We start from the raw sequence: 27519 nt of genomic DNA, 5'->3' as shown, positions 1-27519 counted from the left end.
CCTGCATCTCCTCAAGAACTGTTTCAGTGACAGGACTCACCCAATGAGAATGGCCTTGGAATTTCTAATTAGTCCAAAGAGCACCAGCAAACAGATCAGGACATGGAATAGAAGTAGTCCCAGGTATCCCAGCCACCTGCAATATATGGAAACATAGTCTGAAGATGAAAATTGGTGTCTAGAGAATAGGCGGGCATGTCTTGAGAAAAAACACTTGGCTCTCTCCCACCACAGTCAAGCCCAGCAAGTAAAATTCACTACTAGTTACTAATGATGAACTGCACTACTCAGATCACATAACTAGTGTAGGGTCCTCAGTGAGCTAGCTCTGGTAAACAGGTGTGAGAAAGTGTCTGCAAGAGTGACCAAAGCATTAAGATGTTCAATAACATGCTTCAAACGTAAAAAAAAATAAAAATAAATAAGTGACTGGTCTATGCAGCTGGACACTATACAGAAAGAGCAAATACAACAATAGTCCATGAAGTTTAGTTTGAACTATTTCTGCCTAAAGAATAATAAGAGCCCTTCTGGACAGAAGGAAGGGAGTCCTGAAGTACCTCTGAGTACAGACTGTACCTATTCATTTCTCTCCCAAATAGTGACGGTCAATTCTGCACATCTCCAGCGGCAGCTGTGTAACAAGGCCTCTGTATCGTGAATGCATTATAGAGCGTGGCAGGCCTTCATCTATAGAACGTCCAGACAGCGAGGCAGCAAAGTGAAAAAGCTAACCCCATGCCAGCACCAGAGTGTGAGCAACACAACTTAATGGACTCTACATGCAAAAGTAACACTCCATCTGCTGATTAAGTCAAGTCACATCTGTTCTAATATGTTTTTACCAAGACTCAGCACACTTTTGCTCAGGAAAACCATCCTAATAAAGACAGATCTAAAACCCCTGCTGGTGTATAACAAACCTATAGATCAACTAGCTGGAAATATCTTTACAAGTTGATCTGACCTGAAAGACATAAGCTCTAGCATCCATCCATCATGGCCCAACACACACATCATATGGATGTCACATCAATGGTACAGGCCAACATGTTGCCCACCTGTACCAGTCATATAGATCAATCTGAACAGCCAGTTCTTCTAATGACAGTTCCTCATTCTTCCAAAAAGGGATCTCTGTTGTTTGCCTAACCAAATCATCCAAAAGGCCCTGGAGTTTCTGGATGATGTGCAGGTAATCAGTCTGTTTCATGAACATCTCCTCAAGGATCAGCAGGTTCGGCTCCATGGTTTGGTTCAGGGCCACTGCAGTATCCAACACCTGTGGATCAGACAGAAGAACAAGGGGGGGGAGGCAAGGGGGAACCATTTACAAGAGAGTCTGCCAGTTTATGAGAAAACCAGGGAGGGTGGAGATAGGGATTATCACTGCCAACAAGTGAGAGACAATTTCCAGATTACTGGACCAAGGCTCTTCCAGACTCTGGGACCATTTATCTTCACAGGTAACTTACAATGGGGGAGTCATAACTTCTGATTCATTTGGCACTGAAGATGGAGGTAAGCCACAAAGTACCACCATAAACCTAGAAAAGATTCACCAGAGCTGGGCAGGAAAGAGAATAAGCTTATTTCCCTGCTTTTAATCAGGCTCCTTTGCTTTACTTTGGGATGGATTGTAAAGCAGAGGCTTCATTTTAAGCCACAAGTCAGCGTGCACTGGAAGCCCACTGTGGTGTTGGGATAACACTAGGCAGACCAAGGCTGCAGAAAAGTAACAAAATAAAAGCCCCTAGAGGCAGCATACCTGAAGCACAATACGGCAAACCACCATATTTATTAACAGTACCATTTACTACAGAGCTACTGTTCTCTGCTTTTGGCCTGGCACCTCTTCTGCAAGCGGAGGAGTGCTAATGAGAAGCTGTTTTTAAACCACACACAATCGAGAGAGAACACTTCTTCATTTAACATGTTTAATTTGCTTTGATATTTTTAGAAGCAATAGAGACTGAAGAAATTATCTCCCCATTAATGGAAATTGTGGCAAACACTTCTCAATTCAGAGACTAACAAAAGAGGGACAGACACAGATGCAGACGGAAACATCTGTCTCACACACCTCAATTCCTTGCTACAGTCCTTCTCTGTACTTACCCGGTCTTGGACCCCAGCCACCGTGCGGTTTGCATGTCGCAGTGAGTATGTCAACCGGTGGATGCCGTCACTGGTCTCCCCATTTCCATAGAAGCCAACAGCAATGCCGGCGCTGTGGACAGAAGAGCAAGGAAGGGCTGGTCTACAGCATGAGTTTATCTATGCAAGTTACTGTTGCCTCTTCCAGCACTCCTACCCTCCCACTAGGACTTCCCTCAGGAGGAGAGCAGCATGCCTTCAGCTCTGGGGTAATGACACTATCCCTATTCACTAGGACAGATGGAAAGATAAGGAACTGATTTGGTAACCCTGAAAATCAGATTTGATATGGTACAAGTGTAACTGTGGGCTCTGATCAGTGCCTCTAGGCTGAGTGACATGCACCCTTTTGATAGGGTAGGAAGAGAGTAGTTTATAGCCCAGCAATGAGAGTTAGTTTTATCATAGAATAGCAGGGTTGGAAGGGACCTCAGGAAGTCATCTAGTCCAATCCCCTGACAGAAATTTTACCCCAATTCCAGGGCAAACAGAATTCAAACCTCACCATGGGCTATCTGGATTATCATCATCTACCCAAATTCCCCCTCAAGAACTACCCTGAGGTACTGCTGTGCACTGCTAAGTAGGTGCCACATTCCAACCCACATGCAGGAAACACCGTTCACACTCGCTGTTGAAAAGCCTTACTTAGGCCATGTCCATATGACAGAGCTGCAGCTGTGCCACTGCAGCGTGTCTGGTGAAGACACTCTATGTCAATAGGAGGGAGCTCTCATCAGCACAGAAAACCCACACCTGTGTGAGTGGCAGAATCTATGGTGGGAGAGCTCCTCTTGCCAATGTAGCACTGTGCACATGAACACTTAAACCGACATACCTCATGTCGCTCAGGCAGGTGTCTTATTCACACCCCCAAGCAACAGAAGTTATCCTGACATTACAACAGTAAGACAGGCTGCAGTGTAGACAGAGACCCCATGCCTCAGGCATCTGTGCACTAATTACTTTGCTCCAGACCCATTTTATTAACCTCCCACCCTTTATTCTAAAATATAAAACTGCATCAGCATCTACTTTGACCAGTCCTCTCACAGCATAAAGGTTTCTAATGGGGATTATGGTATTAAGATAGCATTGTAGCCACTGAGGCACAAGTTTAGAAAAAATAAAAAAGTTGATTTTCAAAGCAAGAGAATTTAGTTTAGGATCGTTCAGACTCTTACTGATGAGTAACCTGGGCTCTGGTCACACAGACTCATTTTCCAGTCAAAACCATGATTGGTTCTTTTGGAATCTATTAACCAAAAGGAGGCAGAGCACGTAATCAAGGAACAGCAGTGGAAATGGGATGGGTATCTCCAAGTCCTTGCTTCCATCAGGCAATCACACCAGAGACACTTTCAGTGATCTCCCTTTCCATTCCTCCCTCACCCAAAATCCATCCACTCAGTTCTGTCCTCAGTAGGACGGGGTGGGGGAGAGAGAGAGAGAGAGAGAAGGAAGGAAGGTATGGAGTCAACCTATGCAACAGGTTGCCTAAATTATGGCAATTCTTGTGTTTTTTTAAACTTCTTGTTCCTATTTCAGATTTTGGGCCTTCACACAAAGATGGGAAAGATTCCTGGTGCTGCAATGGCCCTCAAGATGCCATGTTTACTTGTTTCATTGGGTGTTTTTAGGTCTCTAGCTAGCATTCAAGCTGAACATCTAATTTCTCTCCACCAACCTTCTGCCAATCCCTGGGTTACAGCCACTGCCCTGGAGGTCTGATGGTGGTATAGGAAGGAGGTACTCCAAACAAAAATCTTCACAACCAGTCTGTGTTGCTGCTATATTCAGCAGAGAGGTCACTGAAGGACATTAAGCACACCCTCCTCCTTCCAGCATTAACCTTTTTAGAAAAGGACATCAAACATCCTGAACAGTAGGCAGCCAAGAAGGGGCAATGGAAGAAGAGAGAATGGACTTCTGCACGTGGATCCGTCCTGGCAAGTATGCCAAGCTGTCTTCCAAATTGCTAGTTTGGATAAATTCCTCCTTTGCTGCAGAAAAAAAATAACCCCCTCTCCCTAGTCTTACCATGTTAAAAAGGACCAGCAGGACAGTGTAACTAGCCCTGACTGCATCACTACTTGTTCTCACACACGCAGAAAACAGAAGCAGAGATCACACACTGGAAGCAGAGCAGCTGCATGAGTCTGTCAGTCCCCTGGATTTTCCCAGCAATCAGGGCCTTCATAAATTATGAAGGGCTTGGCTTGTAAAAGCCTTTGTTGAGGAGTTTTCCCATAGAGGGAGTAGCTGACCTACATCTTGATTGCTTCAGGAAGAGGCAAAAGGCATACAATTCTAATGACATTTACAGTCCTAGTACAGAAAAGAGATTCAATTCCCATGAACACTTTTCCACAGAAGCATTTTCATCATGTAAATGGAATTGGTAATTATACAGAGAAAACCGTCCAGATTCCTCCCCTGCTGGAATTTATCTTTTGACAGTAGCTGTAACTCCAGGATGAGCGCTAGTCATAAGCAAAGCGAACTAGAAGCTGACAGTCCAGGGCTATGTCCTTTGTGAGAAGAAGCTTGGAGCCATGTCACTGCACTACACACATCAGCCCCACCAACCCCATGTTTAGTAGCCAAAGAAAGCAGCTGCAGACCGGGGTGGGGGTGGAGACAGACACTGAGCAGATTGCACCCTCCCTGTGAACTGAGACAAAGTCTCCTGATTGTTTTGTCGTCTAAATTGAATCCATTCTAGACCATTCTTAAGAATGGAGCAGCATAGATTTGATCCCTACAGTTTTTGTAGGACCACTATTTTGCAGCAAACCACAGCGGCATTAGAGTCACTCGTCCAGAACAGACTTGATCAGTGCAGGAGTCAGCTGCCTAGAAACAGCACCCTTAAGCAGTAGGGGACACTTTGTACTTATTAAGGGGGCACAGCCAGGTGCCTGAGCTAATTTTACTGTATCCCGTTCAGTTTATAAATACTGACTTTAGGCAGTTGAGCAGCCAGCCGCATAAGAGACAGACATACACTAAGCTATCAGAGGGTTCCAGAGCTGCTGGCACTAGAGCAGTGGTTAGTCTCCTGCTTCCCTGACAAAGGAGGCAGATGTTCACTTGAGTGTCCTTCTCCCACCAAGAGACAGCAACTTCCATGGGAAGGAAATCTATTAAGACATTCAATACCAGGACTGGAGGATAAAGGAAATTCAAAATTAAAAGATACCACTGAAGTCCGCAAGTCAAGACATCTGTCATACATCTACTGTGGGCTAAAGACGGTATTATAATACCACAAAGAACTATTCAGTCCCGTTCTTTGTCAATAAACCACTGAAATACAGCAGTTTTTTACAGAAGCAAGTTTCACAACATGCCCGTTCCCTTTCCTACCACAATGGAGGGAAGGAAGCTCAGTGCCTGCAAGGGTTGCTGTGCTCTGGTCCCAGCTGTGAGAAAGAATGGAGCTGTCACAGGTCAGGGGAAGGAAGCTGGAGATTAGAGAGAAAGTCTTAGTAAATATTCTTACCTAGATTTATATAAAAGACACTAATGTAATAATGCATAGCAGTGGCACCTGTCCTGTGGGGCTGGCTCCCTGCTCCAAGTGTTGTGACCTCTATGGTCGCAGGGCCACTCACTCAAATTTGGCCCCACTGGCAGCCTGTCATTGTGAGAGGAGTGGCTTGGCCAAACCTGAGTGTGTGACCCCCTGTAGCAAGGAGCAGAATCCAGGAAGCCCTGCAGGACAGAGCTGTAGGAGTCACCACTGTGGGAAGTCTGATTTCAGGAGCCCATCTAAAGCAGCCTCTAAGTGTCAATACAGATGCAGAGTGCTGACAACTCCAGGTAAAATCATCTGAAAACTGGGTTCAAGGCAACTCAGCTTGGGCACCCAAAAATGGGTGGAAACAAAAAATTAGAAACCACTTTTGAAGAGTGTGTCTTAGCAAGCATTTGCCTGAAGTTTTGTAGAAGCAGTTGCTGGGGGGAGGGGGTTGAGGCCACTGGGTTGTGTAAATGGAGGCACTATGTGCCATCTGCTGGAAAAATTTTCTTTGCATTAGAACATAAATATTTGTTCTATTACACAAACCAGATATGCACTGGAGAACTCAGGAAGGTTCTGAAGAGGTATATTCTGTGGCTGAGTGTAAGCAGACCTGCCAATCTCAGAGCACTGTGCTCTAGGGCTCAACACTCCCACACCTCACAGTATGAAGGAGACATACTTTACACCACTCAGCATGACTCCTACCAGCAAGAACAGGCTCAGTGTGTCTCAGGGACAGAGTTACAATGAGGTAGTCACATTAGAGCCCATGGAGGTTATGGGAGCCCAATCTGCCTCAGTCACTACTGTAGTTATAGGTTTCAGAGTAGCAGCCATGTCAGTCTGTATCCATAAAAAGACAATGAGTACTTGTGGCACCTTAGAGACTAAGGCATTTACTTGTTATCTGTAGTTATGTCAGTCTACCTATAGGCAAGCAGGGCAGAAAGTGGCCCCCAGTCAGCTGGGTTTCCACAAAAGCACTCCTGCGCCTACCCCAACTGCACCCCACCGCAGCATGAGCTGCTTGTGGTGATGCTCAGACCACACCTGCCACACTATGCCTGTCCCCCCCAGGCCCTTGCTCTGGATTCAGACCATGGCCATTGCTTCAACAGTGAGGAGCTCATCCAAAAAGATGCAGGGCCTGCACAAGGTACTGTTGTGGTAGACAAGTGCAGCCCCTGATCAGAGTTCATCTCTTTATTCTGTTACAAAGTGCTTCTCCTAAGTAGGCTAGATTCAAAGGTGCACTCTAGTGCCTATGTAACTGACAATGATTTTCCATTGTCAACTTAGTGTGTTTAGCCAGTCAAACTGGGTTTATGGAGTGGCCTAAAAGTAACTGGAGCATAGCAGTTACCTGTGCCTCATTAAAGTAGGATCAAACCCTACCTGAATAGCGTATCTTAGAGGTATTTAGAGATGTTAGATATTGGCGAGGGCTGGCTCTCTATCTAGGTCAGGTAAAATTTCTACAAAATGTAAGCAGACAACCCATAATAATGTAAAATGGATTGGATATCAGGATCTTTGAAAAGTGCTGAGGAGGTGGTGGTTTAAAAAAAAAATTTAAATAACTTGGCAGTATGTATCCTTGTTTGGTTTTGTGACAGAGACCACATTTATGACATCACTTGTTTGCATTTAGTGCCCAGCCACATGATTTGTGAACACAAAGCAAATGCTGTTCGTACTCAAATCGTGTTCCATGGGCAAAATTGTGGATGTGGGTATGAAGATTTGGGGTTTGATTCCCGACTGAATTACTCCCCTATCTTTTACAGCGGTAGTGCCAGTTAGTTCCAGTAGAGCTGCACCAACTTGAAACTGGAGAAACAATGGTGACGCGCTAAGGCTTTTTGACCTACTACATGTGTGCTTTGGATATGCTTTGCTACTTAGAAGTTCAGCACATAAAAACTGAGTTACAGGTGTTTTATACATATTGTATCAACGTATTTACTTATGTATGAAGTCTCAACTGCTGTTGCGCAGATTTTTTCCATTAGATACAATGTACTGGTAAAGCGTTAGGTTTTGAATACAGGTGATTTACCTTACAAAAACATCCAAAACAAGATAGATTTTCGAGGCACTCACACTGACAGAATTACCAACTCGAGATCATGTCTGCAGAGCTCCTGCACCATAAAATTTAGCACTAGCTCACTGAACAGTGAGCTTTTTGTATAAATGTATAAAAAGAACTTGCGTTTAGACAGCCTGCATATTGTGTTGGGGTATTCATGGATAAGACACATACGTTCTGATTTTCCATGTTGGTAAAGGTAAGCAACATTTGAGGATTTCAGAATTGGGAAGGGGGGCCCCTAATCTATTTTTGAATCAAGGCCCTCACTACACCCCTGGTGTGTCTTAGTCAGTTTTCCTATCCAGGAGGAAAACTATTGTAATATTGGGCCTTCAGGGTGCAGGGCTTGAAGTGAGAAACACTCGCGCCCCCAGTGTGAAAGACTGATCACCAGGCTTCTTAAGTATTCAGAAACGACAAAGGCAGCTCATGGAGCAACTGGCCCTCTGGAAAGAAGATTTAAAAGTTTATTAGAGAATGTTTAAATAAAAATGATACAAAGAGTTCAAAGCGTCAGTTGTTGGTCATTGGGGGCAACATATAGAGTATAGGGGGACGCTGGTATGTGGGAATTGGTTAGCACATAACATATACAGTCTGCAAGGTCCCCCAATGCGGGGTGTATGGTGGGTGGGATCAAGAAGCAGTAGGGAAGCAGTGAGGGTACATCGCTCATACAGTGGGTTACACGCAGTCATGGGTATAAGTAAGTGGGCCAGGTAATGGGGACGGGATGACCCTCACATGGTGGAATCTAGGTCGGTGGCTTTAGGGCTTAGGGGATATGGTTCAGTAGGGGGGGTTTAATAGGCCTCCTCCCCCCGTGGGTGCACACAGCCACGCCGGCTCACTCTTGGTATTGGCGGTGGCCGGTGATGTGCTCTATGTAAATGTCCCTAGACCACCGGATAGTGTCCGAGACCATCAAACGTCTCATGAGCCGTGCATAGCAACGGCCCACCCCACAGGCCCTAAGTACACGTTCATTACAGGGATCCCAGGCACCCAGGGCCCCGACAATCAGGGCATCGGTGTAAACCTCGTAGCCCTTTGCCCGCAGGGTGTCCGCCAAGGAGGCATATTTTTCGAGTTTACGGGCTCGGGCTTCACGGAAGGCTGGGGTCCTGTTCTCAAACAGGATCGTCACGTCGACGAGGAGGATCTTTTTCCGCTCCTTGTCCGTGATGACGATATCCGGGCGTAGCAGGCTGTTGGTGTCGGGGATGGTGTGGTTGACTGCGACCTCACCCAGGTGTGGGGCAATGGCCTTCACCAGCCGGTCCTGGACGGCGTTGTGGCGCAGCTGCCAGGCTCTGGCGTGGGGCTTGCAGCTGCACAGGACGTGGGGCAAGGTCTCCAGGGCGTACCCACACTTCCTGCAGCACTTGTCTCGGTTCCCGCGGCGGATGGCTCCATTGAGCGGGACGCAGTTCAGGCGGGCGCGGTGTATGAACCGCCAGTTGGCGAAACGGGTGAAACTGCCCGCGGGGAGAAAGTGGTTGCTGGAGTCCCACTTGCTGGTCACCTCAAAGGCCTTGCCCTGGTCGGGTTTTTTCCTCAGGGTGTCCACGTACAGCGCATGGACAGCGGCCTTCAGTGACTTCTCCAGCACGCCTCTGGCTCCGGGGTTTATGATGGTGTTGCCCTCTGTTTCGATCCGTGGCACCAAGACTCCCAGCTCCTGTCGTTCCTCGCTCCATATCCAACGGCAGCCCAGTCGTTTAGATGAGCAAGTCTAGCAATGTTATTTGGAGTGCTTATATAGTCCAGAGTTAGCTGTTGTCCTCCTGAGAATTAGCTATCAGCCACAACTGTGTTCTCTTTATTTGAAAGGAGATTCAATGATTAGATATCAGGAACTTTTCACTGTCTGAAGAGCCAAGCTATACATTTTCATCTTTGCACAAAAGTGGTAGTATCCACTCCTCACATCAATAGTCCATGTTGGCCAGCTTTGCTAAACAAGCAGAATTTCTCTGTAATCATCCTAGAACAAGCCAGAGGTCAATTACATATTTTTTCTCCAGCTGCTGGAAGAGACACATCTGGAGTAGTCGTATCCCAGTCACCCTAAAATACATTGGCATCTGCCAGTCTGCCACCATTAGTTCGAGTCCTGCGGTAGAATATATACCCAGTCAAATAGTCTGAATAGCACTACAAGCTAATCTGTGACATCTAGACCCTTTTTAAAGTGCAGAGAAAGCAAAAGGTTGGCCATACTGTTTGTTCCTTAGCCAGCCATAAACTCTCCTGTACTCCCACCTCTAGCAGCAGGACATCTGAAAAAACAGGCAACTTACCAGAGCTGCAGGTTGCAAAGACAGAGAAAAAAGCAGCATTTGAACACTTTTTAATCACCACCAGCGATTACGAACTACCACTTCATGAGCTAGCCAGTTATCAATTCGGTGGGGTGAGAGGGGCAAATGTAAAATAAATGAAGAGTCTAGCAAGACATTTTCCTGGAAGAAGGAAGGAAAGAAGAAGATATTGCTTGGACAAATCATAAACCTTTGCTGTAAAGACACACTCCTCCTGATTCATGCTTGGCAAAATCACACATAGAAGGAGCTAGTTGAGATTTCAGAAGATTGCTTTCAAACACCAGTTTTTTGTGGAGTGTATCATCAGTAATTTTGGTGCAAAGCCTTAACCTTTTACCTGCCTACTTTGGGAGGCACGAAACTCACAACACTTCTCGTCTCACCCTTTCTACAGTTTAAAAACCTCACTACTGCAGATGCCTTGGACACAAAACCACTGCATAACAATAGCTACCAAGAGCCTGCAGCAGCACATTTATAAATAGCATCGTTTAAACTCCTATAATGAAAGGTTAGGAACACAGCACTTTCAAATAAAATGGGAGTGGATGTTCTTGCAGCTAAAGCTCCTGAGTCCACAAACAAGCCAGGTGACTGGGAGTTTAGATTTATTCTCTGAAAACTATTTCCCCGCCTTTCCACTCAATACATCTCTCACTCACACACACTCACTCATGCCCGTCACCCCAATCGCCTAGAAAGGCAGAGTTACTCTCTGAATAGAAGCCACTGTGTGACAAGATGTCAGCCCTTCTCAAACATTGCAAATCTCAGCCTTTAAAGGTGAATCCATCTCCAGTTTTCTATGCTCACAACAGAATGCACTGCTCTGCTTCACTGTGTTTGCTCCAACACTTTAGAGAGTTTCTATTCTCTTTGCCCTGTGCCTGGAAAGAGTAAATGTTCACATGCACAGAGTACAAGCTAATCTCTCCTCAGGCAACAAAACCCCTTATCCACAGAATACAGCCCCGCCACCATGCAAACCTGAATGCTGCAGTCCAACCAGCCACCTACTCACCAGGTGAGGAGAAAGAGGGGGAAGAAAAAAAAAAGACAATCCCCTCCTCATTTCTCTCCCTTTGCTTTCCTCAGCAGTGAAGAATTCCCTGCAAGTTCAAACACTGGAAGGAGGAGGAGAACTATAAACCAAAGCAAAAGCCCCGTAATGATTCTCCCAGGCTTCTAGCTGTTTACAGTGCTGATTCACTAGAACTGCACCTGATCAGCGTGTTCAGAACAGCGCAAGTGAAAATTAAGGCCTGATCTGACTGACACAGTAGTTTGCATGGTCAAGGAATGCATGATCTTCTCCCAAGTATTCTCAGAATACTTTAAGAGTTAGGGCTTGTCTACATCACAAAGTTTCAGCGCTGGTGAGGGGGTTACAGCGCTGCAACTTAGGAGGTGTACACATCTGCAGGGCATCACCAGCGCTGCAACTCCCTGTTTGCAGCGCTGGCCGTACTCCCGTTTTGTCTCGGGTGTAGAGGATCCGGCGCTGGTGATCCAGCGCTGGTAATCAAGTGTAGACACTTACCAGCGCTTTTCTTGACCTCCGTGGAATAAGCAGGTATCCCAGCATACCTGAGGAAGCCTCTGGTAATCAAGCTGGTCTGCTTCCCCGGTTTGCTCTCGCGTTCCCCGAACCCCCGTGCAAGCAGGTCTCCTTCCCTGCGGTTTGCAGGGGGGTTCGGGGAACGCGAGAGCAAACCGCGGCGAAGCTGGTCTCCTTCCCCGGTTTGCTCTCGCGTTCCCCGAACCCCCCTTGAAGCCGCCCAACAGCGCTGCAGTGTGGCCACATCTAACACCACTTGCAGCGCTGGTTGCTGTAAGTGTGGCCACTCTGCAGCGCTGGCCCTATACAGCTGTACTAATACAGCTGTAACAACCAGCGCTGCAAAATTGTAGATGTAGACATACCCTTAGAAACAAGGATGATGCATGGTAATCTACTACTGTAGAATTGCATGATATTTCTAAACATAAATCACCATGACCACACCTAGGAGATCACCTCCACAGCAGGACTAGTTTTGGGAGTATGCACTATGGACACTGGAGACACTGATTGGCCCAGGTGCTGTCAAGAAACAGCAGGGACTGATCTATATGCAGAGGTACTTACTCACAGTTCACAGGCTGCAGCGTATTGTTTTTGCCACACTGTCCAAATTAAGCTCCGGGTTGGTTTCAGAAATTGTTTAACTGAGTTTTCTATTTCCTAACTCCTGCCACTAAGTTTTTGGAAGGCAGGGTTCCTGGTCTGCAGCAACCCAAAAGCAGAATCCAATAGGACTGTATTCTCTTTCCCCATTATCCACATGCTACCAGTCTCCCCCACCTCCCCCGAATGTTTCTGGCATTAAAACATTAGTGGCTGACACTAGCAACATCACTAGTGATCCTTAAAGCAGTGCAGCAGTCTTACCGAAGGGATAAAAATGGAGCAATCAGGATTGCAAGCACTGGATACTATTTACATAGGAAGTAGTCAGTATTCCAAACTCCAAGAGGAGGAGCCATGCTTTTTTACCGCTAAATCCACCTACCTATTTGTTATTTTCTTAGGGAAACCTGCTTCCAATGTAAAATTCCTGACTAAGCCTGCATCCATCTTAATTAGGTGATAAGCCTCTCAGGACAAGGTCCCTGTTTAACTGCTAGTAAATGGCAAATACCCTGCTGCTGTTATGGCACTTTATAGTCATCATATGACTCAAACCATTATGCAGTAAGGTGTGGAATATCAATCAGAAAAGGTCTATGCTGGATTTTAAAGTTAGGAGCACACTAAAAGAGAGGAGGCTGTTTCCAACAATACCCTGTATCCAATATATTGAGTCACTGCATCGGTAGCTGATGCTCAGCATACGTATGGTGTGGGAGGGATACAGTGGAGGAAGCAGTGGTGACAAAATAGGTGACGTTAATTTACCCTACCGACGAAATGTAAAAAAAACTTACCTGCAGACAAGGGTCGCTATGATAACACACCAAGCAGTGCAGCAGCAATCTGCATTTAAGTGCTCTTCACTTTTTCGATGGCGGCAGCACAGCCAGAATGAGTAGAACAGGAGGAAGAGGAGATCCAGAGCAAGGCAGGACAGGGCAACACCACCAAGCAGCAACAAAGCCTGAGGAAGACAAAATAAAATAAATAATAAATAATAATGATAAATAAGTTACATCATAGGCACCTCTATAGCATAAACACATGGCAGACACAGATCTGAGTCCCAGGGATTTTGCACTCATGGAATGGGTCAGACTCCTCTCCTGGACACAAGACTTTATTAAACTAAGCTGATTCATTAAACAGATACTCCACACATCCACTTGTGAATATAAGTCACAAATAATGAATGTACTATTGTCCTCCTAAGTCTGCAAGTCACATGAATGAGTCAAGATTTGGCCTTCAATCCAGAGCAGATATCAGTACTGGGGCAGCTGGTCGAACTGTACAGCTACAAGTATACGAGTTTGTTTCTATTTCTGCAGGTCTCAAATCTTCACAAATAAAATATTCCCTCCAAAATGAATGGTAAAGCAGGGGTCAGCAATCTTTCAGAAGTTGTGTGCCGAGTGTTCATTTATTCCCTCTAATTTAAGGTTTCGCGTGCTGGTAATACATTTTAACTTTTTAGAAGGTCTTTCTATAAGTCTATACTATATAACTAAACTATTGTATGTAAAAGTAAACATGGTTTTCAAAGTGTTTAAGAAGCATCATTTAAAATTAAATTAAAACGCTGATCTTACGCCACCAGCCTGCTCAGCTCACTGCCAGCCTGGGGTTGTTCACCTAGGCCAGCAGCGGGCTGATCAGGGCCTGTGACTGGGACCCCAGACCGTGGGGGGGGTTCAGGGGTCAGTGAATAGGGCTGGAGGAGGGGGTTCAGGGCAGAAGGCTGAGTGTGTGTTGGGGTGGGGGGTTCAGGGTTGGAGGAATGGGGGTGCAGGACAGAAGGCTGAGACAGAGAGAGAGAGAGAGAGAGAGAGAGAGAGGGGGGAGGGTCAGGGCAGAGGGCTGGGATGCTCAGCTCGTAGGGTGCTCCCAGGCAGCGGGCCAGAAGGGATATGCCCTGTTCCACCCCCTTCCCCAAAGCTCCGTCCCTATCTCTCTGCATCCTCTACCGAGCTGTGCGCATGCTGCTGCTCTTCCCCCTCCCCCTTGCTACGGCCATCAGCTGATTGGCACAGGGAAGGAGAGGGGGCAGGGCAGGAAAGCACCACGCTGGGGGAAGAAGTGGGGGAGGGGGAAGCTTGGCTGCCGCAGGACCAATCTTCTGCCTCCTGTCCCCGCAGGGGAGAGCAGTGGGCAGGAGGGCTGAGTTAGGCTGGGGGCCGGGACTGCGGCAGGCAGCTGCATGCTGCTCAAAATTGGCTTGCGTGTCGCAGGTTGCCGACCCCTGTGGTAGAGCAACACTAAGACTAGAAATCCAAGTGCAGAAGTGGGTTTGAAACCGAGGGTGGAATTTATTATCCACACTTGAGTCTCTGCTGTTAAAAATCAATCCTCAGTGCAGCAGTATCTTGGAGGCTCAAGCTGGGCCTGTATGGTCCCACATACTGTACAGAGACAAAAAACAAATTATCTAGATAATAGCAATGGAGATGTGGGAATATACAATACATTTGAAATGCTCACAAATCAGAACTTGTTTATGGGTCTGCTTCAATTCACGTCTGTGTATCCTTCAACAATACCCAATCAGAAACACGAGTGCAGTGTTAACTCCAAATTTCTCACCAGAATCTCAGTGAAACTAGATTCAGTAACAAAAAACAAATGCTCCATTCAGAACATTCTAACATCAAATCCACACTTTTCCACATTAATGTAATAAAAGATTCTTCAGCTGATTGCATTTAATAGTTGTCAACATCCAAATTCTAACCAGAAAGCAAATAAAATTTAGGAATGGCTTTAATATCTGGAATGGAGCCCAAGGATTTAGTGCTGACCCAATAGTCCTAGTAGACTGCAGTTTAGATACAGATCTGTACCAGCATGGGCAAAACAAAGGATTTTTAAATCACTCTCTCTCCCACCTCCCCTCCTCTCTCACTACAATCCCACACTATATTACAAAAAAAGATTTGTGGTTGTTTTCTATTTAAAAAAAAAAAAACAAAAAAAAAACAACCACCCACCCACCCACAACTCCTACCTGGTCAGACAACTGAGCTGAGGAATGCTGCAGTTACATGAAACGTGGATTTAACCAAGGGATGTTATACCATGGACGAAATGCCAAGGTAAAATCAGGGAGGATTTATAGATTTGTATTTTCCTTCCCACCCCCTTTGTTTTATAGCTACCCCCAGCTACATTAGTGTCCTGGGAAGTCTTGCAAGCTGCACAGTTCACTGTACTTCCACTCAAGCTTGTGTCAGTGTTGGCACAACTTGGTACTTGTCAACCATACATCATGAGATTTGCGTCAGTTTACAGCCTGCCTGTTGGATTGCAAGTAGCCCATACGGCAGCATAGTATAATCATCAAGGGCTTTGACAATAAATCCACAGCTTTTGCCAGAAGAAAAATAACTACAGGTGATTAATGCGTACCTAACAAGACAGCACAGAAAGGTATATAGAGCATACCAAGAATCACACACATAGCTGAATCTAACAAAATAGGGGCGGAGAGGACAGAAGGGAGAGTTCTATTCCCTTCACTAGATCATACCACATGGTGGGTGTGCTGTTAAGAGTTTCTGAACAGAGAGGGGTCTTCAAAAGGACAACTGTATTCCCACTTCCCAAGGCCTGCCATCTACCAGCATACAGTACTCAACTAAATGCACCTGCCATACTGAGATTCCTTTACAACACCTGAGGTACGGTCCCAGGCAAACTGCACAAGAAAACAAAAAAATTCCCCCTTCAATGGATATGCTCAGAGAATCATTACTGCCCGAAACAGGAGCCTCACTAATAATCCATCCCTTTAACACACCATAGTCTTTCTTCAGCGGTGAAGGTTTCATGCTGCAGCTCAGCATGAAGAGATGACATCCTCCCCCATAACAAAGATTGGATGCGACAAGAACCAATCAAAAGAGTCAGGACTGTGAAGTGAAGTTTTAATTTGTTTCACTGTAAATATTCAGCTGAATGGGCCTGGGAGCATGCCAAGGTTCTGTGTGTTCATGTCAGAGAGAAAAAGTGTTTGTTTTCAGCTAATGGACATACAGCATAAAAAAAATAAAATCATGTAAGACTGGAGTTGCTAATCCTTCCAACAAAACAATTTAGGACCCAGAGACAGGATGGAAGTGAAACAGGGCTGCCCAAAGGATTCGGGGGTCTGGGACAAAGCAACTTTGGGGGCCCCCTTCCATAAAAAAAAGTTGCAATACTACAGAATACTATATTCTTGTGGGGCAAATTGCCCCACTTCGCCCTGGGCATCCCTGCAGTGAAAGACTAGCTTCAACTCAAGACAAGTCAGTGCTTGCTTGCCAGGATTAAACTGGATAAAATGCTTAGTCCCAGATTTAGTGTTGCAGGATAAAGTGACTCTGTTATTCAAGGCCACATTCTTCTGAGTAAATTTAAAATCATGCACTTGGCTTTTCACCGTGAAGAGCACAGATTCCTCAAGCTATCAGAACCATTATCGTAAATGATGCAGGACCCATATTTATCTGGAGAAAGCCTGAAGGGGCAACATTTTACCACTGTAGCGACACTACTGGCAGAAGCCAAAAATTGAGCAGTCCTTGAATGCGAGCGTAAATCCAAGTAGTATCAGACAGACTGGCAGCTGTAGCTACACTATAGCAGCAACCTTTCAAAATAAAAACAGCAGCAGTGCATATGGAAGCAGTGATTGTGCAGCACTGCTAGGGATAGAAACAACCAAATGAAACTGGTTTCAGAGAGATTCAATACTCTGGAACTGCCATCCTTTGAGGCTGGAGCAGACAGTACCATAGGCTTTGTGCTATTTAAAGACTTGCCTGACTCTAGGACAGGTCAGACAGATTCCTGGTGTCGAGAGTACTATTAACAAAATAAACAGGAGCAACAAGTATCCAGATCCCAATGCCAAGAAAGGGAGAAGTCCCAGAGCAAGAGAGGGTACCAGGGGCAACAGATTGCCACCATTCATTCAGCGGATGGTTAGCACTATCTGGGCACTTGCAAGATCATCCACATGATCCTACCATGTGCTTAATTCTAGTTGAAGGGACCATTACTGTGAAGGGAGAGGGTAGTTTAGTTTCCAGAATGCTGCACTTCTTGACCTCTACTAAGATCACATCAATGGGCGCGGGGGGGGGGGGGGGAAAAGAGAGGAAATTAGTGCCAAGAGTAACTGGTTTTATTGATGTGCACTCCTATCCTTTGGAAAGAGCCGAAACCAGCAACTCATTGTACTGAGGCCAGTGGTTCCCCAACTGTGATCCATGAGAGAGACAGAGAGATAGCTGGTCAAGTGTTTTTGGTTCTCCTTTTTTCTAGCTGCTACACAAAATACTTTAACAGCAATTTCTTACATGGAGAAGTTGCTATTAGGACAGCCGCAAAGACATCTGACCATCATGCATGGGAGGGGAAGTGATTTGTGTAATAGCATATGGACAAGAGGTCTACAAGGTAATAGGACAGAAAGTAAGATGATCCTACCTGTAAGAGAGCTTGAGAAGCCCTCACCTGGGCCACTAAACAGCTTCAACATGGTAACTTTCAGTCACTACTCCTCAAATCAGAACTTAAACTTGTGGTCTGGAAAAGAAGAGCTCCCCATCTAGTCCATCAAAGCCAGTCCAGTGCTCGTTTTAGGGACAGACAGAGTATATTGAAATCAAGAGATCCTTCCCTCTGAAAGGTTTTGTAGCAGGGGATAGGATGACGCAGGTGCAAGGGTTAACACTTCCATTTAGTTTGCAGCTATGGGTTCCCCACTTTTGATTTTATAACAGTATAGGGCAGGATTTTATTTGCTTAAAAATACCACACATTTTTACTGAGCAACCAAAACCTGTTCAAAGACTGCTGCTGCAGACAGCAGGAAGAGGTCTGGAAGGCTGGTTTTGGGCACAAAATTTTTTATTTCAAGTCCTATTAGGCTACATTAACTTCAGATTTCCCCCATTTTCTGGTGCCAGTTCTATTCACTGGCACAGCAGCCAGCTGTTGCCAGTAAACAGATTAAAATAATCTCCTGGGGGATACACCACTATTTTAGTAAAGAATGGAGCTTCATTAAAATCTTCTGAAGCAGGACACTAAAAAGCCTTCACGTATCCTTGAAAAGCAACAGCATAAAGTACTTACTGGAAGAGCTAACTTTCCCTCATCACAACCTATTGATCCATGAGTGAGCCAGTCAGTCATTTTCACCACCACAGTAAATTATAGTGCTAGTTATACGGCCTCAACATCAGACCAAGAGAGATGCATTTGATTTGCATATTGGACTTTTCATAAGGCCCACACCAAAACCACCCACTTACTTTACACTTCAGGAACACTTCACCTGCATTACAGTAGTGGATGAAGTGTAACAACTGCTAGTGAGATGCTATCCAGTCTACAGTGACATTTGGTCCAGACTAAACTACAGAGACAAGATCTCAAGGAGCAAACTTTCTGAGTTAGGTGCAGTGATAAGAATTTGGCTGCAATATACTTGTGTTGCATCTTCCACCAATGAGCTAAAAAATTGCTTCTGCTTAAAATTCAACTATTTCAGTCCAGTGGACAGTTATGGATTTTAAACTAACTGTCTACAGTTTGAGAGGATCCCAACAGTACAGTTAGTTTAATCACTGCTGGACTGAACTATTTATAGTTTACTTTATAATTAGCCTTTGCCAGAAGCAAGCTTTCCCTGCAATCTATGACTAATGTTCCTTCTGGATTTACACACAGCAACTTGAGATATAAAATAAAAGCGGGGCGGTTAAAGGAGTGTGGGAAGACAAAGATGCTCATCCAGAAGAACAAATGAAGCGAACTGGTCCACTGCCAATAGAGCACTCATATCTATTTATTCCAGTGAGTGATACCAGTAAGGAGTGTGGGGGGTGGGAGACACGATATCCTGAGGATATAAAGTAGCCCCGGAGCTATTTCCTCCACCTTTGCCTCTGGTACAAAGAGGGCCAGCACACCTCGCTCATTAAGAAGGCCAGGAGGGAGTCCCATTTCTCCTATCCACTGCAAACACTGCTCATCGCCTTTCAATGCTGACAGTTTCTTCAAGCTGGTAATGTGAAGGAAGTAGCTGACCTTCCAGCTCTTCCCCAGACCATGCGATAGTTTATCTTAATTCACTTTAGTAAGTTTAACGTATTGTAATTAGTCTGTTCTAAGTGTGCAGCTTTCATTAATTCAGATTAATTTTCCTGAGTGTCTGCACATAGATAAACCCTGAGACTGCAGTTAGAGTTTGACTAAGCATCCATCACTGCCCTTCCCCCTGCCCCTCTGGCTCCCATTTTACAATGAATACAAATCAGCACTGGAGGCTTGTATTCCAGTTTGGCCAGTGTACATGAGACAAACTGCTGCCGCTTAAAGGTATGTGGGCTCCAGAAATTGACTAGTCAGAGGTCTTGCCAGATCTTTGTAGAACGCCAGGACTGCAACAAAGGGTGATGCAGGTAAGGTTGGACCCCTTAATTACCGCAGGTCACATGGGGGCAAGGTCTAGAATTCATTCCAGTGGCCCCCAATACAAAACAAAATGTTAGCTAATAAGAACCCAAACCACCCAGTACAAAGGATTAATTTAGCATGAAGCTCGTAGTTTCTCTAACTGCAAATTCAAACCCAAGCCATACTAATCAGCAACGGAATACTGGTGTTCCAATGGGTTAAAATTAAAGTATAACCCATTCTTTCCCTCAGTTGTTACCACACACTCTAATCTCCATTTTACAGCAAGGAAACACTCCCTTACTGTAAGGGGAGGGGTCCCTCTAAATTGGTTACTCTAATCCAGTTTCTCTGTAACGATGGCTGAAAGCCTCCACACGCTACGGAAAGAATAAGACTCTCTCCAAATTCAGCTTCTACTGACAGGTCCCCATAGACTAAAATCTTTATTAAATGAGGCTTAGCTCAGAACTGGCAGCTTATCAAATGAGCATTCTCGCTGAAAAAGTGGATTTCCTTTCTGAGGCTTTTGCAAATTCCCTTCCAGGAATCTAACAAAACAGATGCATCAGTTAAAGCAGTTGTTTGTATTCCGCTTTTGCAGGCTTGGGATAAAAATAGTCAGGGGAATGGGCCTTCACCTTCAGAAGCTACCCCTTTCCCATATTCCCTATGGTACAGATCAGACCAGATTGGTAACATGGTTTGGAGACAACCTGCAGCTATCTGCAATACTTAAGATAAAGGGACTTTCCACTGGCAAGGGGATAGCCTAGAGGACCCAAAGGGTCTCTTCCATCACTAGTGTGTATAGTTCATAGTTCCATACTTCAACTACTACAGGTTTATACCATTTGTGACAATGCAAATACACAATGGATTAGCACATCTATTCCTGGTCCACAATGAGTTCCTCCATTTGAAATTTTACCTCCTTAGACAGACAGTTCTACTTTGTTGAAAAGTTAAAACCAAAACCTCCGCACTAAGTAGTTTGCCAGCAAACTAGAAACTGGAAAGCAGTTGATAAACCAGGAAAGGTGTGTTTATTAATATGGTACAGGTTCCTGTGTGGTTGTTTATGAGGAGTTACTTGCTATGGAGTCAGATCAAGAAGGACAGGTAAACAAACCAAGAACAGGTGAAACAATGGCCCAGATAAAGAACACCCCTGCAAAATGCAAATACCCTTTATAGCCACGAGAAAAGAGACTTCACAGGCCCAGACCAGGTGACATGCTGAGAAGAGCAATCAAAGGGAGCATTAAACTCTTAAGTTGGTAGCATAGACCAAGGTTATGTTGGTATATCGCTCAGCTTTTAGATTTCCCACACCGCTGAGTGTTGTAGTTATACTGACCTAACTCCAGGTGTAGTAGACAGCACTATGCTGACAGACAGGCTATTCACATCGACATAGGTGTTATCACTTCTCAGGGAGGTGGAGTAACTACACTGATGGGAGATCTCTCCCATCAGCATAGGTAGCATCTTCACCAAGCGCTGCAGTGGTGCAGCTGTGCCACTGCAGTGCTGTAAGTGTAGACAAGCCCTTAGAAAACTTCAAAGGCTTTAGAGAAGGAGGAAATTTTGGTGAGTAGGGGAGATTGCCCAAGGTGTCAGTGAAAGAGTTCACAAGCGGACACAGACTGGGAGATATAGGAGCTGAGAGCAGGCAGGTTCTCTCTAAGCAGGCCTAGGCATCTAGCCCAGGAGCAGCTAAGAGCCACCTGGTTAGGTCTCTGTGTTACCTTTAACCCACATCTCTGAAAGCTGTATTCCTGCTGTTAATATTAACACTGTGAGAAGCAGCTTTGTGGTGCCTGACTATTAACCACTAGTCTCAACTCCCAGGGAAAAAAGTCAACCACAAGGCCTAAAATGCCAACTGGACCTGCTGAAAGTCAGGGTTGGTACACAGGGGGCTGTAACCCAAGTCTTTGTGTAAGGGTGGGCAAGTTGAGAGACTGAGGCCTGCTACCTATGGGGTACACTCAGGGGAGACCCACAACAAGGACAGCATTACAGTTAGTCCAGTTAAAAGAAAAAGTATTAGCGTCCATACAAGTCAGAGACAAAAAAGCACTAGGCTTCAGCCAGGTAGTGCAAGCTCCACTGCCAACACTTCCCCCACAAACACAGCTCTGCTTATGGAGATCAGTTCTGCTATTCCAAGCCTGCATGTCTCAATGGCAAGACTCAGTGGTGCCAAGCTGCCTGTTGTGCACATAAAGCACTAGAAATGTACCAAGTCATTTTTACCCAAGCACATGATCCAAACACTAGTGGTCTTAAAGGAAGGAAAAGTTACTTCTGGGTGGAGTCAGTGTCTTAATCCCATTCCTCTCCTGCTCCACCAACCAACCCCCTTCCTGTAAGTCTCTTCATTCTAAACATTTAAATGGAATTAAAAAAAAAAGAGGCACCCCAATTTCTACCAGTTCCAGTCCCAGCCCTTGGGTCACTGGAGGAAAGGGGGGTGGGGGGGACGCGGTACCACACACATTCAGTGTCTGCACATTCATAGAACTAGCTCTGTACCAAAGCCAGAATTTGAAGCCAAAACTCCAGATGTAAGAAATCAATGCTTTAGCTTGCTCCACCAACATGCTCTCTCGCGCGCTCTCTCTCTCTCTCTCTCTCATACACACATCCAGATACATATGGAATTTCATTTTGAGCTAGCCACTGATTCAGCCCTTCACCTCTTAATTTGGTAAACTCCTCTGAGCGTCTACTAGACCCATGCACTCCACACATAGAAGAGAGTCATTCAGGAGTGAATAACTAATAAATCTCCATGTGTGTAGGAGCTGTTACCACCTACTCACTGAAGTAGGTTTGGCTCATGACATTAGTGTTCCTGGTTACTAGTGTGACAACAGTTAGCAATGTCATGAATAATGGGGCAAGGGACAAAGTGAAATGCAGAGTCTTAATAGTCTACTCCACCTCCTGCCAATGTAGGATTGTTCCTGCCACCCCTCTGGAAGTGCTAGCTGTCTGTCACTACACACAGAACAGTGTCATTAGGGAGATCACCTGCCATCCCAATTACAGAGCAGGCACTGCTGAGGTCTGAAGGAAGTGGTAGCACTTGGTATAAGGAATACCTAAGGGATGGTCCAGATGCTACTGGAGGCTAGAAGAAAGAGTTAGGCCATGGCTACACTGGCACTTTACAGCACTGCAACTTTGCGCTCAGGGGTGTGAAAAAACACCCCTCTGAGCGCTGCACGATACAGCGCTGTAAAGCCTCAGTGTAATCAGTGCCGCAGCGCTGGGAGCACGGCTCCCAGCACTGCAAGCTACACCCGTAGAGGATGTGGAGTACGTGCAGAGCTGGGAGAGCTCTCTCCCAGTGCTGGCGCTGCGACCACACTCACACTTCAAAGCGCTGCCGTGGCAGCGCTTTGAAGTTTCAAGTGTAGCCATAGCCTTAGTCTGTTTTTGTCCTCACGGAGCATAGGATTCTCTTAGAAACCCTCTGACTTGAGCATGCACCACACTGCATAACTTCAAGGGAGCTCTGCTATGGCATACTTGCATCCAGTAGAGATAGATGGATGCAGCTCTCCATAACTGCAGTCATCCCTGCTCCTCTGGTCAGCCCAGAATGCCTTTCCCAGGGAACTCTGTATATAAAAGGGCCCCCACCCTTACCAGTATGAGGGCAAAAGACCAAAGTTCAGGATCACAGCAGTGTGTTCTCCTCCACTGTGGCCACAATTATGAAAAGATGACATTAGCTGGAACTGCGTTTAAACACAGTTTAAATTATTCACTGAGAACCAGCATAGATGGGGCCTTTAATAGAGGGCTCTCCCCAAAGTGGGCAAAGGTGGAAAAAGTCATGGATTTTTCCCAATGGAAACAGCCTGTGAAGGTCACTATCTTGAAGTCAAATATGAAGGACTGGAGGACAGCCTTACACAAAAGAACAAGGAAGGAGCAAGGGCAGCCAGCCAGATCTATGTGGGACAGAAACAAAACAAGCTTTATCCAGTCACGGAAAATTAGCCGAACGGAAATCCATCAGTGAAGATGATATTTTTCCATAAGTGTGACAGCTGTAGATAATACAGCTCAACTTGTTTCCCTTTAAATACAAATTAGGCTGCTTTTTGAGTATCTTCAAGGATTCAGTACCATATGCAGTGTTTGAAAAGCTCTGCTAGGAAAGAAACCACTTCACAGTGTATGTCTTAAATATACACATGCACTTGCAGATCTAATTAGCGTATGTGCACATGAGTGACTGTTCTTCCAATATACCTTGTTCTCTGCTAATGGCATCTCCACCTAAAACAAAAACATTCCTCAACATTGAGTATCTCACTATTTGGAGGCTTATTAAGAGAAGCTGAAAGGGAAGTGGTTTGAATAGATCTCATCCTGTAACGAACAAAAAAGAACAAAAGCTTCCATAGAAGAGAGTGATGGAAACTGTGTAGTCTTCACAACAGGAGTTTTGGTTGTGCAGGTTTTGTTTTTTTTGCTTTGTTTTTAAGTGCAGATCTACTCTGAAGAGCAATAAAAAAAACACTATCACATTTTGGGGTTTGAAGTTTGCCATCATTAATGGTGTTTCAGTTTACGGGGGCAGAGGGAGGACATGCGAGTTACCAGTCCTACAAACTCACTTCATTACGTAAGAGTCAAGCTGGGCTCTTCCTTCTTTCCCATCACCTCCCCTAAAAAGCTTTGACAGAACAAAATCATACCCTTTGTGATCTCTCTCACCCCTTGCCTTCAAAACAATTCTGCACAGCTGTAGCAATGCTGTTGCTTACGCACAAAGGGGAAAAGAATCCAGCTCACTTCCCTAGCTCAGTTCAGCAGGGCTAATAGGAATTAAAAAACAAGATATATTTTCCCCCTAAACTGAGCAGATGATAATTTCATGTAGGGAGCAGATCTGCCAGACAGTAGTGCTATTTTTACCCACTTTTCAGACTACAACCATGCTTTATATGGCAGGACTAAAGAGTGACTTCATTACAGTCTAAGTATCTACATGGGGAATAAATATTTAACAAGAGGCTCTTCAGTTTAATGCAGAAAGGAATAACAATCCAATGGCTAAAAGTTGAAAATTCAGACTGGAAATAAGGCACACATTGAACAATGAGAGTAATTAACCACTGGAACAATTTACAAAGAGTCATGGTGGATTCTCCAATCGCTACAATTTTTATATCAAGATCAGATGTTTTTCTAAATATATATGATCCAGGAATTACTTTGGGGATGTTCTATGGCCAGGAGATCAGATTAGATCACCACAATGATCCCTGCTGACTCTGGACTGATGATTTTCAGAAGTTTGCACAAGCAGAAGAAGGATGCCATCAAAAGGTGGTGTTCATTTCTCTCTGCAACAGTTACTATTCGCAAAACACAGTAAACATCTGGGTATGTTTAAAGAAGTTGTGACTTGACACTAGGAAGTCTAATTCTTACCATCAGAGTGGGATCAGAAGTAACACAGAGCAGATGCTGGTGAAGCATCACAAATTTATTCACATGACAGATAGGAAGTAGGAAGAGTCCATGGCTAGAGAAGCGTGGGCATGTGATGTGCCCTGGAATGTGAGGCTCTATGCTGTGCCAATGGGGTTTATGGGGTCCTTAGATCATTTCTATAAAGACTTTTACCTCTGAAATTATGACACACAATACTGCTGTGAGGAACCATTTTGAAGAAATTCATCTTAATCCTTCTTAGGTTTCTAAATCTAAATTTTCTAGAGGTCCACTGCTGCCTACTCTTTGATCAGAGAACTTTCACAGCATTAAAACAGTTTATATGAGGCGGTGTAGTTAGTGCAGCCTGCTAGCTATGGGGGACCTTCCACAGATGGGTGACCTTCCACAGACGAAATACACACACAAATCCACTGCAAACCAGCCCACTTGACCCTCTCTTTTAAAATGAGCTATTTAAGGCCAACTTTAATAGGGTAGCTGCTCTGGAGGAAGATGCCAGGTTTCAAACAGAAAACAGAAAAGAAAAAGCAATAGTTCTGTGATGGTAGGTTATTTTAAACTATGACTCGGAGGACTGGAGAGGGGAGGAGGGATAATACAGACCCCATGTCTACAGACTATGCGGAATTTAAGTGACCTAGCATGAAGGAACAGTGTAGCAGGCTGTTACAGATATATACAGTGTCTAAGGGTACATCTACACTACAGGATTATTCTGATTTTACATAAACCGGTTTTGTAAAACAGATTGTATAAAGTCAAGAGCACGCAGCCACACTAAGCACAATAATTCGGTGGTGTGCGTCCATGTACCGAGGCTAGCGGCGATTTCTGGAGCGTTGCACTGTGGGTAGCTATCCTGTAGCTATCCCATAGTTCCCGCAGTTTCCCCTGCCCATTGGAATTCTGGGTTGAGATCCCAATGCATGATGGTGCAAAAACAGTGTTGCAGGTGATTCTGGGTAAATGTCGTCACTCAATCCTTCCTCCATGAAAGTAAGGACAGACAATCACTTCATGCCCTTTTTCCCTGGATTGCCCTGGCAAATGCCATAACATGGCAACCATGGAGCCCGTTTTGCCTTTTGTCACTGTGTGTACTGGATGCCGCTGACAGAGGCGGTACTGCAGCGCTACACAGCAGCATCCATTTGCCTTTGCAAGGTAGCAGAGACGGTTACCAGTCATTCTGTTCCATCTGCCGTGCCATTGTAAATTGATAAGATGAGATGACTTATCAGTTGTTCTGTACTGTCTGCTGCTGTCATGGGTGCTCCTGGATGACCTTCGCTGAGGTCAGCCAGGGGCGCAAAGACAAAAATGGGAATGACTCCCAGGGTCATTCCCTCATTTATGTTGCATCTAAAAATAGAGAGAGTCAATCCTGCCTAGAATATGGGGCAAGTGTACTAGAGAGCACAGCCGCTCTGTGTCAGATCCCGCAAAAATGATGAGCTGCATGCCATTCTAGGGGGTGCCCTTGCAACAACCCCACCCGTTGCTTCCCTCCTCCCTCAACCCTCCTGGGCTACCATTGCAGGGTCCCCCCATTTGTGTGATGAAGTAATAAAGAATGCAGGAATAAGAAACACTGGACTTTTTAGCGAGATAAAATGAGGGGGAGGCAGCCTCCAGCTGCTATGATAGTCCAGGCAGGACAGAATCTTTTCTTTAAACATGAAAGGGGGGGGGGGGGCTGATGGAGCTCAGCCCCCAGTTGCTATGAGGACAGTTACCAGCCGTTCTGTACCATCTGCTGGGAATGACCGGGAGTCATTCCTATTTTTACCCAGGAGCCCCTGGCCAACCTCACCTGAGGCCAGCCAGGAGCACTCATGGGATGACGACGACTAGGACAGCTACCAGTCCTTCTGCACTGTACCGTCTGCCACCGGGGAAGGGAAGGAAGAGGATGCTGCTGTTCAGTGCTGCAGCACCCCATCTAACAGCAGCATGCAGTAGATGTAGGGCGACATTGAAAAAAGGTCAAGAAATGATTTCTCCCCCCCTTTTCTTTTACGGGGGGTGTGGTAAATTGATGAGATATACCCTGAACCACCCCGGACAATATGTTTGACCCTACAGGCACTGGGAGCTCAGTCAAGAATGCAAATACTTTTTGGAGACTGCGGGGACAGCTGGAGTCCTCGGAACCCCCTCCCTTCCTTCATGAGCGTCCATTTGATTCTTTGGCTTTCCGTTTCACTTGTCACACAGCACTGTGCTGTGGACTCTATCACAGCCTGGAGATTTTTTCAAATGCTTTGGCATTTCGTCTTCTGTAACGGAGCTCTGATAG

At 45.3% G+C, this 27519-nt stretch overlaps 1 protein-coding gene across 5 annotated transcripts in view; it reads right to left on the bottom strand.

The window, feature by feature from the left end:
* Positions 1 to 27519, bottom strand: part of TTYH3 (tweety family member 3) — a 112823-nt gene that overhangs the window by 36071 nt on the left and 49233 nt on the right. For all 5 annotated transcript variants that reach the window (XR_007776119.1, XM_050966321.1, XM_050966320.1 and 2 more), the window contains exons 2-5: positions 13076 to 13245; positions 2119 to 2230; positions 1062 to 1282; positions 41 to 136 (exon numbers count right to left, since the gene is read on the bottom strand). Coding sequence is in view for 4 of the 5 variants with exons in the window: in XM_050966321.1 (XP_050822278.1) it covers positions 41 to 136; positions 1062 to 1282; positions 2119 to 2230; positions 13076 to 13245 (599 nt within the window). In the remaining variant the exon portion in view is untranslated. The remainder of the gene's footprint in view (positions 1 to 40; positions 137 to 1061; positions 1283 to 2118; positions 2231 to 13075; positions 13246 to 27519) is intronic.

Source organism: Gopherus flavomarginatus, chromosome 9 (assembly GCF_025201925.1).
Source record: "Gopherus flavomarginatus isolate rGopFla2 chromosome 9, rGopFla2.mat.asm, whole genome shotgun sequence".
Lineage (NCBI taxonomy): Eukaryota > Metazoa > Chordata > Testudines > Testudinidae > Gopherus > Gopherus flavomarginatus.
Note: the sequence above shows the minus strand (reverse complement) of the source record. Positions and strands in the feature narration are given on the sequence as shown.